The sequence below is a fragment of the Laccaria bicolor genome, genomic scaffold (assembly GCF_000143565.1).
Source record: "Laccaria bicolor S238N-H82 LACBIscaffold_75 genomic scaffold, whole genome shotgun sequence".
Lineage (NCBI taxonomy): Eukaryota > Fungi > Basidiomycota > Agaricomycetes > Agaricales > Hydnangiaceae > Laccaria > Laccaria bicolor.
This window is the reverse complement of record NW_001889946.1, coordinates 27974-44626: the sequence shown is the minus strand read 5'-3', so window position 1 is coordinate 44626 and position 16653 is coordinate 27974. Positions and strand designations below refer to the sequence as shown.

Genomic DNA, 16653 nt, shown 5'->3' with positions numbered 1-16653 from the left:
ATATGACTCAAATTTGTATGCGGGGAATTGGAATAACGACCCCATCTCAATATTTTAATGACACTTGCATCAGTTGGTTAGCCTTCAGCCAACAGCTTTTAGGGCTTTTGGTGTGGAGAATAAAGACCTTCTGAACGATACCGGAAATATATGAATTGAGCTCTATGGTGAGGTATGAATTAGGCTCTATGGTGAGCGTGGTCAATAATGCGCGTCTTAAAATCGCGTTCTTCAAAGTCTACAAAGACCCCGCGACCCCGCGGTGAGAACATCTTTGGTTCACTTGTCGTCGTTGTCCCCATTTTACAGTGACGTCGAAGATGAAGTTTCCTTTGGAGTGTCTAATTTTCAACCTCTATTTTTAGATTGACCATTCCGCGCCTTGTTATTAGCCGGGACCGGCTCAAAGCTGCACCCACTCTAACACGATTCAACTCCGAAGCATCTACATGGAGCTGTTTCTGTCGAGTAGGTGTTGAAAAGATCGTGTGCGAAACAGTAGTGGGAAAGAACATAAAACGTCTATTACGTAACCCCTCTGGTCCTTGGCATCGCTCATGTGCATGGGGTCTCATCTTGGCCAATGGCAACTTGAACCACCCATAGATGTTACCCTCTCACCACACACCGCCCACCCTTGACTCCTCCTTTTACGGGCGACGGCCCCTCGTACGCTGGCTCGCGTTGGGCGCTGTATTACTCTCAGCCTTCACGTTGGTCTCTAGGCGTCCTTGGTTACCTTCGCCGCCACCGCTTTTTGAGCATGAAGGTGGACTTGAAGCTGAACAGGGACAGGGATCTGGACATGGCGAGTACCCACATACCAGATACTACGATGGGAGGAGTGACCACGTCGACAACCACGGCGTACGCAACACCACCCCCAACCTCAACCCCAACCGGACCCATTGACTGGGGAAAGAGAAGGGATGAAGTAAAGGCGGGGTTCGTGCATGCTATGAAGGAGTATAAAACGCATGCGTTCCCACATGATAAGCTGTTGGCGGTTTCGGGGAAGTTTTCGGACAAGTACGTTTTCTTTCCATTCGTCTTCCATCCGCTCACCCAAAACAAATAGATTCAACGGATGGGGTGTAACGCTTCTTGACTCCCTCGATACAATGTACATAATGGGTTTACACGACGATTTCGAAGATGCCCTTGGGTTTGTGGGGAACCTTACTTTTTCTATGCCGTATGTCTTTCCCACTTTCTCACTTTGTCCCTCCTTCCTTTTCACTTCTCCACTTTCCCGTCTTCCTCCCTCCTTCTCTCTACATCTTCTCTCATTCCTTCCTCTCACTTCTTACGCCTCCCTGACCTCAACTCACCCCCGTCCCCAGCCAACCTCCTACGCCCACTTCTTCGACACGGTCATCCGCTACCTCGGCGGCTTCGTCTCAGCACACACACACTCCTCCCCCATCCTATGCTCAGAGGCTGACTTGGGAGGCTGCTCTTGTCTATGTTTAATACATTCTTGGGATTGCCTTTGTTTGCGGTCAATACTGATACGTGAGTGGGCTTGTTTTATCCTTTTGTTTTCTTTTATTCTCTGTTTCGCGTGATGGTCGAGGTACTTGTCCAAATTCCACCCATATAGTGTCTGTGTCCTTTCTCATGGCAGATGAGACTAGGTTTATTCCACTCCCATTATCGTTCACCCACACTTGGCTTTTTCCTTGTTTTTCATACCCTCCTTCCTTGATTCCGAGTCGTTCAGTAGCGACGCGATCTCCTTTCGGTCGCCGATTGATTCATTTTCTCACCTTCCCCGCCCTTTCATGTCGTTCGTCATTTTGCGGAAGTGCTGATGATTCTTACCCGCGTCGGCGTTGGGGTGGGTCGGGTCTTGCGTTGAGCAACATAGCAAGACTTCGCGTTGGGCTACTGCGTTGGGTGCACTCGGTCCATCTCAGGCCTTGTTCTACGTTCAAGTTGTCGAACCTCGTGTCTGGTTACGCACTCGAACCTCGCATCGGGTTACAATCTGACTCTTGACATCTACCGAAAGCCATCCATCGCTCAAGATTCGTTCATACATCAGTTTGACGTGACTCCTGGGCTTCATTGTCTTCTTCTCTGACCCTGCGTCAGTGGCATTTTGGTTCTTCCTCCACATTGATTGTAGCATTCTTTTCTCCCTGGATTTTGTGCGTGATCGATCACGTCACCCTGGTATGATATGCGGAGAGGCCTTACGGACCTTGAACGGGAAGACTGGCTGGCTGTTCTCGTGTCTTCGCTTGTTGGTGGCGTGATGTGCGGATACCAAGTTGATTCTTGATCCACACCCTGTTTTGAGCTCTTCATCCTCATCTGGTGGATGATTGCTTTTCGATTTCGATTTCGCTGTCGCAGCGGTGGATTGGATTCATTGGTTGCACCCAAATATATTTTGATGACTTGGGATTTGTTGAAGCGTCTGGGGGTGGGCCACCATCTAACGTTCAATTCGTCATGCGCGCTTTTACGCCATCGAAGCACATCCTCTATCTCCTTCACCTTCTAAGTCGGTCTCGACATGTTTCAGGAGTTGTGTATGGCTTTCTATTTTGATTGTCTCGCAATTCTTCACGGATGGTTCTATCTTCCCTGTTGCTTCCTGCCGTACCTCGGTTGTTCTAACTTGCTATTAATTCGCAGGGGAGCTACAAGGTACCCTCTTCGCCGAAGCGACGAGTTGCCAGTTAAAATACAAGTGTCTCGCCAAAGTGACGGGGAGGGCGGAGTATTTCGCAAAGGTGTGGCTTCCATTCTTATTCCGCATACCATCAATTATGGGCGCATGTATGCAGGTCGAGGGGGGTTATTCAAATTCGGCATTGTACCTACTCCGTCCAGAGGTGATTATGAAATTTTGAATCAGTGATAGGCTTTGACGCTAATGGTGTGCACCGGAATGATTGGCGTTAGGAAGTTGCATATTTGCGAGAATACAGAGCGCTTGGGTCTTTCGCACCCGGCGAATGAGTTATATAGGTACTGTGTGCATCAGTCCGTGTTCTAGATGTTAAAAAGTGCAACCGTGCGACGACGACCGGGCTCAGCTGAGAAAGGTTAGTAGATTTTAAATGGTTTGGTGGCCTTACTATTGAACCCTTTCGCGATCGACAGACAGCGAGTTTCCCTACGATCCACATTTTCAGTCCGTTGCCTATTCATTTCATTGAGAGTTTAAGCTTCCAAGCGGGATAGTGCAGGCCTAGGTGTCTGATCGTCAATCTGTTCGGTTTCATGATAGCATACCACATTAACTGCTGCGACTTTCCGTAGATGAAGGCAAGGCTCAAACTGAGCTCAACGATGACGACGAATTTCACATTCACAGAAGTTGCAATGGGTCGTAGATGGTCTAGGGAGGCTGCTACCCGTGTTCAATATCCGGGGTTGCCTTCTGTTTCTCTCTGTAAGTGATTTCGTTTTACTTGTATTGTTATACCCGAATCTTCTCCATTTTCCCTCTTTGCTTTTTCCGCCCCCTTGGTAGATGCCGTGGTTGGAACGCAAGTACATTACCTGACTAACGTCTGCGCATACTAAGGTTACCCATGCCTGAATGTTGGAATGCTCTTCGTTCCTCTCTTTGATTTACCGCGCCCTTGGTAAATGCGGTGGCTGGGGTGCAAATATGCTATTGACTAACGTCTGTGCAAACGCGAACCTCTCTGTTGTGATCACGATTGAGGCTGGCCATGGTAGGGTTCTTCTTCCCTTGTTCTACTCCACCTCGCCAAAGCCAAAATCTTGTCATACCTATAACACAACTTATACGAAATTTATTCCACCTAAATTACAATTTCATCATCTCTACATTTAAAAATGAGAGTTGGCAGCCGTCCATTTAGGCTGCACTCTTCCTGGAAAGGAAGATAATATGCTTCCCGAAGGTTGAGAATGAGACGACTGCCTAAAACTCTCGAGAATAATTGGACCAAGACAGCTGCGACCAGTGTGGTAGACCTCTGCAAAAAAAAAATAAGAAAGAAATTTGAGGGCCGAATCAACTTCCAAACCCTTACCATCGACTTTGACCAGCCCAAGACATTGGAGACGCCTACTATGAAAGCTCTTCATGAAAAGTAGTGAGCAACATTCCTGGATAAAATTGTTACGTACATGATAGGATACAATATGCTGTCACGCAGCAGAATGGAACGTAGTGACTGTTTTCCAAAATTTGAGGGGAGCATTCTTGCTTCCTTGAAGAATAATATTCCAGCTCGTATTCCAAGTATGAGGATCAAGAGTTCATAACCAAATATTGGAATCCAGGACACAAAATACCAATTCGTGGGATATGATATGCACATGTGGACACCAGGGAGGGGTTCAATGCCCACTGAAAAAAAATGAGGGATGATTATGATCAAATTACTTTTGGGCTATGATGAACTGCTCACTAATGATGTGGCGCAAATATAAGAAGTCAATTACTAGCATTGCGAGGATTTCAGCAGTAAATGCGATGACCACCAAAATGACAATTTTTCTTGAGTAATTGTACATACAACAGATTCGGTATTGCATGATAGCTAGATGGGGGCAAGTCAGTATGCAGTTGATACATAGGTCTTGCAGCAAACCTTGCATTGACCAGATCATGACATGACATCCCCATTGTTCCACTTTGAATGCGGGACTACCTAGAAAAGTGCCTGTAGCTTGGACCATCACGTTGAGTTGAAAGATATATTATAATTACATCTAGACAAATATTTACTTGAGCTAAACCAAGTTGATACAGTTGCAGAGAAAAAACTCACTTCTGATTTCAGATAATACAGAAAACAGATTTTTTTATCAGGAGGATCAAGGGGCATAAAAGAAATATGACTGAACCCCATTTTTCCCCTCAGATGAATGTTTTAGGACTAGCTCTTTAAACAAAATGAATTAGTTTAGCAATGTCCTCACTGATCATTAATCATCTTCCATACCGCTTGTCAGATATCTGGGCAGTGCACTGTGAATACTAGGAGTGATAACCGTAGAATTCTATGCGCACATGGGAAGCACTTCGCCAACATATCGATTCTAGAAATCTAGTGGTTAGCGAGATCATTTCAAGGCATAAAAATATATGAAGGACACACAATCACAAAGAGGACAGTCACAATGGTCCACTTTTTCTTCTATGATCACAATTAGTGTTGACCTTTAGTGTGGGATATAGTGTTATAGCTGTACCCATACAAGCTCAACCTGGTGTGACGGATTGAGATCTCATCAGTGAGCGGGACGTCATAATTGTAGTACTAACTTCTAAGTCCCAGGTAGTGACTTGCAACCCGAGAATGTGAGCAGTTGTAAGATAGGGAAAAATCAGAATAACTGACAGTGATCATAAATAACCGCCGCAGTAACCGCGACTGAGGATATACAGTGAGCACTAGGAACAATATTTTGTGATGAATTTACGCACCTTGTATGTATCCTACAGATTGGATCTGATGTAAGAGTTCAACTGGATTCGATTTAAGAAGTGCCTCCATTCTGGGGAAGCTGAAGGAGAATGAGTGAGAAGATGAAAGTCTCCCAACGTTATTGGAAAAGGATCCTGACAAGCTATTTAATGGTTTCACACAGCGGTGCAAGGAGCAGGAGGACCCCTAACATTCCATAATTCTAGGATTTTGGGATTTTTGTGCACACTAAGAGTTTCTAGCGCTATCATGTCCTGAAATTGAATATTTCACGACAGTCATGTATCAAAAATCTTTTTTTGACACCAAACTTTTGGCCAATCTTGTCCGTTTTCGGAGATTCATCCTCCAGCAGATACGCCCGGGGTCCTGGAGAGCGCTTGCACAACCTGAATGATGTTTATGACAGAACCTAAAGATCGATTGGGCTTATTTGCATACATGCATAAACGTTCAGGAGTCGGAAGTCGGGAAGCAGATAAATGTCTACAACTTCGGAACGGAGTGACACAGGTTTTCTTAGGATGATCACAGGTTGAGAAAGATCATACACTGCGTGTTCAGTTAGTTGTGCGACCTGATGGGTGTGAACCACAGTTGGCAGTGTATCAATATGCTCGTGATTGATATTGAACCTACCATTCCACGGCCTCCCAAACTGCCTATTAGCTGAGACCCCGGCTCAAAGCTGCACCGACTCTAACGCAATTCAAATCCAGAGAATCTCCATGGAGCTTTCTTTTGTCAAAGGTGCATTGTGTTTCTGTCGAGTAGTCGTTGAATAGATCGTAAGCGAAACAGTGGGAAAGCAATGGGAATAAAACGTCTATTACGTAACCCCACTGGTCCTTGGCATCGCGGGCCACTGGGGTCTCATCTTGGCCAATGGCAACTTGAACCAACCATAGATGTTACCGTCTCACCACACCCCGCCTACTCTTGACTCCTCCTTCTGCGGGCGACGGCCCCTCGTACGCTGGCTCGTGTTGGGCGTTGTATTACTGTCAGCGTTCACGTTGGTCACTAGGCGACCTTGGTTACCTTCGCCGCCACCGCTTTTTGAGCATGGGGGTGGACTTGGAACTGAACAGGGACAAGGTTATGAACATGGTGAGCACGCCCATACGAGGACGAAGGGCCCCCCTGGACTAGATACTACGATGGGAGGAGTGACCACGTCGACAACCACGGCGTACGCAACACCACCCCCAACCCCAACCCCAACCGGACCCATTGACTGGGGAAAGAGAAGGGATGAAGTAAAGGCGGGGTTCGTGCATGCTATGCAGGGGTATAAAACGCATGCGTTCCCACATGATGAGCTGTTGGCTGTTTCGGGGAGGTTTTCGGACAAGTACGTTTTCTTCCCTTTCGTCTCTTCCGTCCACTTACCCAAAACGAATAGATTTAATGGATGGGGCGTAACGCTTCTCGACTCTCTCGATACGATGTACATAATGGGTTTACACGACGATTTCGAAGACGCCCTTGGGTTTGTGGGGAACCTTACTTTTTCTATGCCGTCCGTATGTCCTTCCTACTTTCTCTTTATCTCCCTCCTTCCCTCTTCATCTTCTTCCTTCCTTCCTCTCTTCTTTGACCTCAACTCACCCACTCGTCCCCAGCCAACCTCCTACGCCCACTTCTTCGAAACAGTCATCCGCTACCTCGGCGGCCTCCTCTCAGCACATGCACTCTCCTCCTCCCCGATCCTCCGCTCAAAAGCTGACGATCTTGGGAGGCTGCTGTTCCCTGTGTTTAATACCTCCCTCGGGTTGCCTTTATTTGCTGTTAATACTGATACGTGAGTGGGTTTGTTTCCTCTTTTTCTTCTCCTCTGTTTCGCGTGATGGTCGAGGTATTCGCCCAAATTCCACGCATATAGTGCCTGTGTCCGTTCTCATCGCGGATGAGACTATGTTTACTCAACTCCTCCATTATCTTTCACCCTTTTTCCCCTGTTTTTCATACCCTCTTTCCTTGATTCCGAGTCGTTCACTCCACCGCAACGTAGCGACGCGAGTTCTTTTAGGTCGTGCGTCGATTGATGCCTCCCTATTTCTTTCATGGCCTTTGTCATTTTGCGGTTACCCACGTTGGCGTTGGGGTGGGTCCGGGCAACGTAGCACGGCCTCGCGTTGGGCTACGTAGTCGACCTTCGCGTCGGGTTGTACTCGGCCCTTCTCCGGCCTTGTGCTACGTTCAAGTTGTCGAACCTCGCATCTGGTTACGCAGTACTACAATCCGACTCTAGACATGGGCCGAAAGCCGTCCATCGTTCATGATCAGTCCATACATCGTTTGGACGCAACTGGGCATCCTTGTCATCTCCTTCCTCTCTGATCCTACGTCAGCGGCGTTTTGGTTCTTCCTCCACCAAGTTCTTTTCTTGAATCATCGGGATTTTGAGCGTGATCACGTGCGGACGTTGAATGGTTGCGTGACGCGCGGATGCCCAAGTTGATTCTTGATCCACACACACTTTTGAGCTCTTCATCTTCGTCTTGGTGGCTGATGGCTTTTCGATTTCGCTTTCGCTTTCGTAGGGGTGGAATGGATTCACTGGTTGCACCCAAATTCATTTCTTTGATATGGGTTTGTGGGTCATGCTTTTGCTTTTCCTTCGTTACGTTGGGATCTGGTGGGCCACCACCCGAGGTTCGATCCGTGAAGCGCGCCTCCGCCATCGACGCATATTCCGCCTTCTGAGTGGGTCTCAACGTGTTTTGGTAGTTATTTCTGGCTTTTCTTTTGATTGTTTCGCAATCTCCTCACCAATGCTTCTATCCTCCCCTTCGCTTCCTGTTGTACCTCGGTTGTTCTGACTCGCTGTTACTTCGCAGGGGAGCCACAAGGTGGGGCGATCTTGGCATAACCACCCTCTTCGCCGAAGCGACGAGTTGCCAGTTAGAATATAAGTATCTTGCCAAATTGACGGGGAGGGCGGGGTTTTACGAAAAGGTGCAGCTTCCATTCTCATTTCCATACCGGCAATTCTGGATGCATGTATGCAGGTCGAGAGGATAATGGATGTATTTTATGCAGTTAATGCGACGGATGGTTTGTTTGCCAATAGGTGGTTCGATAATGGAACTCCACTGGGTGGTACGCTTCTCTCCTCCTTTCTGACTCTATCCCACTCACGAATCCCAGCTCATTTTACTGTTGGCGCGACCGCAGATAGCGGGTACGAGTACTTTTTGAAGCAATACCTCTTAACGGGGGACCAACGTGCTAAAACCCAATGTACGTCTTCTTCCTTTCTTTGTGGTACAACTCTTGAATGGGCGCCCAGATCTGATATCGATGGAGGGGATCATCAACAACCTCCTGTTCGTCACACCAAAACGATATTTGCTCTACGTGACCGATATGTCGCATGGTTACGCATCACACAAATTCGAGCATCTATCCTGCTTCCTCTCTGGGCTATTCGCGCTCGGTGCGCACACGATACCGGAGGATGACATGTCTCCTCGGACGAGGGAGCTGCACCAATGGGCCGCGCGTGGGCTTGGCTATACGTGTTATGTGCTTTACGCGGACCAAAAGACTGAGTTGGGCCCGGACACTGTGACGATGGCCAAAGGGCAAAAGTGGGTCGATGTGTTGCAGGAGTGGGAGGAGCGAGGACGGGGAGAGGGTGGTGCCGATGATGGTCCGGGTGCGTGGAGGAAGGGTAATGCTGATTCGAATGGCGGTGCGGTTGCTGGGAAGGGATATACGGGAGCCCTGCCTCCTGGATTACATGAACCCCCGCCGGTGAAGGATGTGCTGAAGAGGGATTATGCAAATTCATGGCCGGCGGTGTACCTGCTCCGTCCAGAGGTGATTTTGAAATTTTGGATCAGTGATATGCTTTGATGCTGAAGGTGTGCGGCTAACGCTTTTTTCAGACTGTCGAGAGCTTGTATATTCTTTGGAAGACGACGGGTGAGGTACAGTGGCGTGAGAAGGGATATGCGATCTTTCAAGCTCTCGAACGACACTCTAGGACAAATTTTGGGTATGCGAGCGTGCGGGGCGTGGATATGATGATGTCTGAGAAGGTTGATGATATGCCCAGGTACGCTAAATTTACTCTCCCCCTCCCTCTTGCAGGTTGACGGTTCTTTCGAATAGCTACTTCCTCGCGGAAACGCTCAAATACCTTTACCTCCTGTTTGACGATACCGACTCGATTGATCTGAAGAAATGGGTGTTTAATACGGAAGCTCATCCGTTGCCCGCGTTTGAGTGGACAGAAGGAGAGAGGAAAGCTTTTAACATCTCGTCTTCTTCCTGAGTGAGGTTCTGTTGGTATGATGATTGGGAAAAGGAAGGCTTTTTATGTCTCGTCCTTTTCCGTTGGGACGGTTTTAATTTACATAATTTTGGAATATTGATAGATTATACCTTAAGGCCTTACATATTTATTATAGTCGTTGGTTGGGGACATTGCATGTTGAACGTAAATTCATAGGTCACCGACTTGGGCTCAGCTTAGCGTCGGCTTTACCGCCCAAATCAAATGATTTTGAAGCCGATAAGCCAAGCTAAGCCGACGGCTTCCAAATTGCTTCATTTTGCGTGGAGGCTGATGAGAAGACCGGGGCCCGAACTGGCCCTCTGCCACAGTGTCTCCCCTGGTCCCATGCTAAGTTGCAGCAGGTTGCAGCTTCAGTCTTTCACACCGGCTGGCGCCTGATGAGGAAATCTAGGTACTATAGTATTTATTCGTCCGTTTTTGGGTATAGAAAGGGCAACCGTGCAGCGACGACCGGGCCCGTAGAGTCAAAAAGATTTTGTGGCGTTAGCCATTGCCAACCCCATGACGGATTTTTACGGCCAACAAGCTACAAACCGCAAGGAAGGGTATTGCCTTATGTGGATCGTTCCCTCCATCAAACGACAGACGGAGGCAGGCGAGCAGAACTCAGGGCTAGAAGGAAGGCGTATTCAAGCTGGAAAGACTCGTGAACGAGAAGCTATCCGTGAGGCTTTGAAGCTTCTTTGCGTCAATCCATACTATTGTTTGATCGGTTCTCAGGGTAGTAGTTTTGAATCTTTGATGCGCACGAGGAAAGTCATCATGATCAGACGACAAGTGTATCCGAGTCGTGAGGCCCAACATTTATAGTTCTCATCATAGTCTCTGTTCTCTCCTCTTGCAGAATGCTCGACTGATCCTGATCCTGGTATCTCCCAGCTAGATAAGTACAAATATCTTCTTCTTAGAGTTCTTGTTGAGTTCTGTCGCGTTGATGGCCAGGGGACTCAAAGTTCGGGCGCTGCGCCCGCCGTGAGATAATAAAAATGGTACTTTGAGGTCTCACAGTGCCAGTCGATGAGAGCAATTAAAATCCGACTGATCAGTCGGGTTTAGCGATTAGGTTATGTCAGAAAGAATGAGTAACAAACATTAAGCGGAGCATCTTCACAAGCCACCGACGAGCCCGTTTGCAAGTGCCACCTCGCTCAACAGAATGAAGGCGACTCACTTCGTCGAGGCTCGAATCCCTGATTTACTTACCCCAATCCTAGGTGCGGAACTGGCCCTTTGTGGCTGTGAGAGTCTGGATCACCAAGTTGTTTCCTTTCTGGCACCCTGCCAAACAAGACGGCCTGGATCTAGTCCGAGTCGTCCATGTGTCCAACAACCAACCAGCAACAGTTACAACACCCTTCATCTCGGTCAACAGGGATCATTAGGGATCATTTGATCAGTGCCAAATCCGAAAAGATAAACTTCCCCAAACCCCCTTGAAGCATCGCAAGGGATCCTGGCCCTGAAAAAGCAGTAATCATGCGCTAACAACTGGAAGATTGGCCAGTCTGGCCGCCTTTCATCAGGAGGACTGCTGCGCCATGCGGAAATCTCCATGGGTATCCTCTTGCCTCATCCGATGGTGGGTGAGTGACGTGATGGCTTGGAGTCGATGGAAATGTCGGTTTTTCACTTTGTTCAATTCCACAGCCTTGGATTCACAAACTATCTCAGCGATAAGTGAATTGACATAGCCAGTCGCTATTTTCAGACACGAGCGCTCCACTCTATGCCCAAAATTAAAGGTTTCAAGGTAACCTTGTTGTCTCCTTCTCCCGCCTTGGCGCCTGTGGGCCTCCGACGTCAGATGATTAGTTCTTACAGGTTCCATGCTTGGTATATATATAGGACAGGAAATTCTGAAGGCTGTACACCCACCTTCTCCTCCCTATCTTCCGGTTATCAGCCTCTCTATGCCGCCGTTCGACATTACCGCAGCCCAAATTGTTGGGCTGTTCATGGAGTCGGTATTCTATGGTAAAATCTTGCTGAATCTTCCTCATTGCATGACCATTCTTCCCTACTTGCTTAGGAATTTACCTCGTCACGTTCTTTTCAACCATGCGAGTTCTTCTCTGGAAAGATGGCGCCGTCAAACCGTTCAAAATTATCAACAAGCCCATGGTCGTCGCAGCGCTTTTTATGCTGTTGTTTGGGACGATGGACGTTGGATTTGGACTGCGCCATAATTTAGACGCTTTCGTGTACAGCGTTGGAAAGCAAACCCCGGCGGCTCAGTTTGCCCACATTTCATACTGGGTCAATGTCATGAAGTTTGCAGATTACAGTGCGCAGACGTTCATTGGAGATGGTATTCTAGTAGGTTTATGTCCCATTATTTTGTGATTTACTCAGTTCTTTCGCAGTTGTACCGCTGCTACATCATTTACAACCGCCGATGGTTCGTTATAGTCGGACCTGCGTTGATGTGGATCGGAACTGCTGGTAGGAGGATAATCTCTCTTGATGCCGTTCTCTTGCACTGACAATATTCAGTTTGCTCTAGCTTCACTATTTACATCGAAGCTAGACTGGATACTGGAGTCCTGAGCCAATCTCAACTGAAACCGTTCATTACATCAACTCTCGTCCTCACGCTAGCAACAAATGTTATAACCACATGTAGGTTGTAACTCGTGATTCCCTTACAAATTACCGAGATTTACGCTTGAAAGCTCTTATCGTGTATCGTATATGGACGGTGAAAAGGCGCACATCAAAAGAGCGGACAAGCATAGGGCCATACTCCCGCATCCTACGGGTTTTGATTGAATGTGGAGCGATATACACAACCTCCATCGTCATCCTCTTTGTGTGTTATTTGGCGAATAATAATGCGATTCTTGGTGTCTCTGATTCGGTATGTGAAAAATTCTTGTCCGAACCTTCCATACTGACAGATATTTTGGTCCTTAGGTCGTTCAAATTATCGTTCGTCCTACCCTCTCTTTTTACATTCCCAAGGATGTGACGTTTCCCTTCTAGGGTATAACTTTCAATCTGCTCATTCTCAGCGTCGATCGCGGAACAATCACTTATGCTCAATCAAACCAGGCTTCCTATTCCAATTACGTTAACACCGTCCGTTCGGAGATTGATACTAGACAGCATTCTGTGCCTCTTCATCTCATCTCTGTCAAGACCATGACCGTGCGAGATCCGCCAGAGACCGATTCAGTTGAAAAAGAAGGTCAAGAAAACGAGTTAGATAGGGAGCCGGGGCGTAGTAAGCTAGGAGAATGGGCTGTTTGTTGATCGTCTTGGGACGCTGTATTGAATTTCAAAAAGGTGTGATTTTAGGCGTGGGTGGGGTATTTAAGTATGTTCCAACTTCTAATATCGGAGGATAGAACTATTGAGAAATCCCCCTTTCTGCGAAAACCCGAACGGTTTCCTCAGCAACCCTAAACCTTCACATGACCTCCGGCTGCCATTATAGTCTCTCCTAGACAGACTTCGATATATGTGAAGTCGTACGTTGGTTCACGATATACGAACTGCCATTACGTGAACTACATCTACATCTACCTACGCGTACAGAGTCGTCTTGCATACCTCAATTAAGCAAACGATCGATGCAGAGCTGGGGATCACCAAGTTCGCTTCGATAAGTCTCAAAGCTCAATATATTCTCAACTTACAGTGATCTTTTCTAGCTACCAACTAGCTACGCCTACAGGCTTCACCTCGTGGCGATTTGGTGTGTGTTTGACCTGTTCAAGTCAACGCATCGGCTTTGGTGATCGAGAAGTCCTTGGCCATTCGTTGGTGATTTTCATCGGTGGTTTCTCAACAAGGACAACGTTGATGCATCACCAGAAGAGCTCGAGTCTGAAGATGTCTGGCGGTAAATTCTGTTTTGGGCAAGTAACTACGCAAAAGGGTGAACTTACGACCCCCTTCGAAACTTCATTGTTCTGTACCTACACTTCGGCGCATCGACTGAGCAGTCTGCAATGCAGGGCTACGGCGTTGATGCATTTTGATGTGCGGGAAAGTGTTTTTTTTATGGTTGTGACCGTAATGTCATTGGGGCGATCCACATCTCGGTCAGTTTTCAAAACGAGGGGATGGCTAAATTTTGCCAACGCGACGCCTGTAAATACATGACGAAATTCTATGCGCAAAGCTAAACATATACCCCAATTTATGCACTTTGTGGACACCGCTATAAAGCCATGTTTTTCGTCGGAAGATCTTCGTCGCTTCTTCCAGTTTCTGTATTGGTTGTCATACTCTAACCAAAAAATTAACCAACTTCAATGATTAAAGCGGGATTATACCTTATCATTCACCTCGTCTCGAAGGGCTTCTTTGGTTGTTTCTATTCGTATTGAGATATTCTGCTGTGCCGTCCTGCTGCCGGTTGTCATGTTGCCAGTCAGTACGGTGGGTGGGAGAGACACCATCATGTGGCTAGTTTCATCAACGTCGCTCGAAATTCTCTTGCGTGCGTTCAGCGTTGCCAGGAACGAGTTCGTGTAGACTAAAAACGGGAATGTTAGTCAGGGTTAAGTGGAGAGGCAAAACCTAGACGTACATCGTCCAATGCAAAAGTAAAATGAGGCGTAAATCAAGCTATGAGATGATGCTACCAACTGGTCGTAAACGCATCAGAAGGTTGAGTGCGACAAGAGGAAAGGGACTCACCGCGATCAGGGCGGCGATAGCACAGGTGCTAAAAGATATTGTTATTTTTCTATCCGATGGACGACATCAGTACGCACGTGGTTAAGCTGTTTAATAGCCCGAATCAGTCGTATTGAAGGAAGGAGGAGGTGGAAAACTGACACTCCGGTGTTGACTATGAAGATCATCTGAAAATAAATCGTCTGGTTCTAATCTCTACCGCAGCTGATAGCAGGGATACTGACCAATCTATTAATGATAGTATCCGATCTGAGAGAAGTTTATCGTCAATTCAAGGACGACTATCTCCAGCGAAACGCACTTTTTAAAACCAGTGCGAGCGTTGTGTAACATGATACATAAGCTTACTGCGATTAGGACGTCGGTAGCTGATGATAGGGCATTGATTGTTATGGTGAGCGGCTAGACAGGACTAAGCGGTGACTTTCGGCGGGGTATGGAAGGGCAAACCGTGATTTTCAACAGCTCTTCATATGTTGTCATTTGCATACTGTGCTAGGCGCATTAGATGACCGCGTGAGAGAGGAACAAAAATACATCACGTACGCTAGAATAACCCATGCTAAAAGGGAAGGAACGAGTGAGAATTGCGAAATATATTTGGTTAGTCTTGAACGCACCCGTACCGCACCCTAAAAACATTTGTAAGATGTTTTGTTCTTAAAAAAATTATTGTTGCTCACCAGTTGTCGCCATGATAAGACAAAGAATGAAGCCTGTCAGAAAATAATTCCTTTTACTCACTAACAGGCAAGATCAGTTCTTTGTTCCGGGATACGAGTGGGTAAAACTTACGACGCCATACGCGTTGAGTATAGAAGCTAATATGTATATATAATATTCAGCGGGCATGGCAGTTAGTAAGATATATAGAACTCACGTCTGAACAATTCCTCCATTAACTCCCTGAAGTTCCGTAAGACGCTGTCTGATGCAGGAGCAGCGGAGCAAACATACCGTAAAAAGGGCTTCCATCTACGCCAGATTGAGCCCCGTTATTCAATGACGCGAAATTGAAGACTCACCACAACCGACCTTTACAACCGCACGTCAGAAAGGGCAAAGCAAGCACTTGGGAGGAGGCTCACCATATAAGGATGCGGAGACGATCGGGGTTGCTACGGACATTAGCGCGAGAACGTCAATGAAATAGGGAGGCTTACTGATAGTTTGTTATAACATAATGGTAGACTTGCGAGTAGCTCAGAGCAAACACCAGGTACAAGGGAAGGGGATCTCACCAGTGTGTGAAATGAAGCAAAGATGAATTGCGTCGAAGACCACCGTTGTTATCACCTGTCAGGCGAACATCAGAACCACTGGGAAGGCTCGGGCGAGGTGCTGAATTATCGGCTCACGAGGGCTTTGATGTACCAAATGTCTTTCTTGTACTCTAAGGGGTGAAAAGGACATCTAGCTCTCAGAAATGTCGAGACGCAGCGGACACTCACTGGTGAAGTAAAAAAACGCCTGAACCAAACAAACTCCATGAAGAACAGCGCTGACAATGACGCCTATCATCATCGCTCCCATGCTGAAATAGCCAATGCGTGCCAATGTTTTCAGAAGTCTCGCTTGAGTGAGAAGAACGATACGAACGTGTTGTCAAGGGGAACATCGGGTTCGAGGGTGGCTGACGGTGACATCGTTGCAGACGGTTAACGAATGTCGAGAAAAGAGCAGGAACGAGTGTGAGGTTGCGAAGGTTCAAGCCAGGTAAGGTCAGCCCGGCACCATGTAATAAGTATCAACAGGAATGGTCCTAGTGGATGGGGTGAGAATCGATGTCAGGGAACCCTTATTTCCGATGGTAGATCTCGTCGTCTTCTGGAAATCGCGATCTGCCTCGTGCGTCAGTTCTACCCTGGCACCGTCCATTCACGTCCCGTTTAAACTTTGAAATGCTTCAAAATATAGCCCCTCTTCGCTTTGACTTTGCTTCATTCATTGACGTTCGGGTAGAAGTGCTCATACACCAAGTATGATATATGAACCTTCAGCGCAACTATTCAAAATTCAAGGAAAGTACGTAATCTTGGTTGCCTTACTTACGAAGTTACGATGAACGGATGGAGACGTATCGGGAATCTGCGATCTGAATTTGAAAATCTGGAGACATGTGGTGCTACAAAGATACCTGGAAGGAGCGGCGTCCTACGACGTCTGATTTCGATTCCAGCCTATTCCTATTCCAACGCGTGGACGTTGGGCTTCAAGAAAGTTTTTTTTTTACGGGAATTTCCACGAATGAATTAATCGGCTGAAGGTGCG

The 16653-nt window shown here is 47.1% G+C and overlaps 5 protein-coding genes across 5 annotated transcripts; 3 read left to right on the top strand and 2 right to left on the bottom strand.

Moving 5' to 3' along the window:
- Nucleotides 1-763: 763 nt before the first annotated feature.
- LACBIDRAFT_316574 (1,2-alpha-mannosidase) lies at nt 764-1473 on the top strand (the record flags this gene model as incomplete). The annotated part of the gene is made up of 3 exons (XM_001889919.1): nt 764-1029; nt 1079-1195; nt 1344-1473. 3 exons carry the CDS (start codon nt 764-766, stop codon nt 1471-1473), a joined length of 513 nt encoding a protein of 170 aa, XP_001889954.1.
- Nucleotides 1474-3816: 2343 nt separating this feature from the next.
- Nucleotides 3817-5495, bottom strand: LACBIDRAFT_335043 (uncharacterized protein; the record flags this gene model as incomplete). Its single annotated transcript, XM_001889888.1, is given in 9 exon segments — nt 3817-3965; nt 4023-4057; nt 4120-4342; nt 4404-4492; nt 4512-4535; nt 4767-4768; nt 5097-5135; nt 5264-5334; nt 5426-5495. The coding sequence occupies 9 exon segments, from the start codon at nt 5493-5495 to the stop codon at nt 3817-3819; spliced, it is 702 nt and encodes a 233-aa protein (XP_001889923.1).
- A 1091-nt stretch (nt 5496-6586) lies between these two features.
- On the top strand, nt 6587-9711 carry LACBIDRAFT_256256 (glycoside hydrolase family 47 protein; the record flags this gene model as incomplete). The annotated part of the gene is made up of 10 exons (XM_001889918.1): nt 6587-6780; nt 6832-6922; nt 7052-7230; nt 8270-8387; nt 8441-8531; nt 8580-8672; nt 8722-9043; nt 9209-9254; nt 9323-9492; nt 9549-9711. 10 exons carry the CDS (start codon nt 6587-6589, stop codon nt 9709-9711), a joined length of 1467 nt encoding a protein of 488 aa, XP_001889953.1.
- Nucleotides 9712-10236: 525 nt separating this feature from the next.
- LACBIDRAFT_335041 (uncharacterized protein) lies at nt 10237-13171 on the top strand (the record flags this gene model as incomplete). Its single annotated transcript, XM_001889917.1, has 11 exons — nt 10237-10525; nt 10580-10707; nt 10950-10973; nt 11240-11318; nt 11581-11709; nt 11765-12051; nt 12099-12177; nt 12229-12354; nt 12408-12592; nt 12718-12958; nt 13083-13171. 11 exons carry the CDS (start codon nt 10237-10239, stop codon nt 13169-13171), a joined length of 1656 nt encoding a protein of 551 aa, XP_001889952.1.
- A 729-nt stretch (nt 13172-13900) lies between these two features.
- LACBIDRAFT_316568 (uncharacterized protein) lies at nt 13901-16028 on the bottom strand (the record flags this gene model as incomplete). Its single annotated transcript, XM_001889887.1, has 22 exons — nt 13901-13969; nt 14016-14218; nt 14273-14330; nt 14383-14410; nt 14460-14468; nt 14524-14549; nt 14607-14631; nt 14684-14784; nt 14833-14872; nt 14929-14944; nt 15003-15014; nt 15066-15125; nt 15178-15203; nt 15263-15288; nt 15340-15357; nt 15408-15417; nt 15471-15500; nt 15546-15573; nt 15624-15678; nt 15741-15775; nt 15834-15916; nt 15982-16028. The coding sequence occupies 22 exons, from the start codon at nt 16026-16028 to the stop codon at nt 13901-13903; spliced, it is 1005 nt and encodes a 334-aa protein (XP_001889922.1).
- Between the last annotated feature and the right edge of the window lie 625 nt (nt 16029-16653).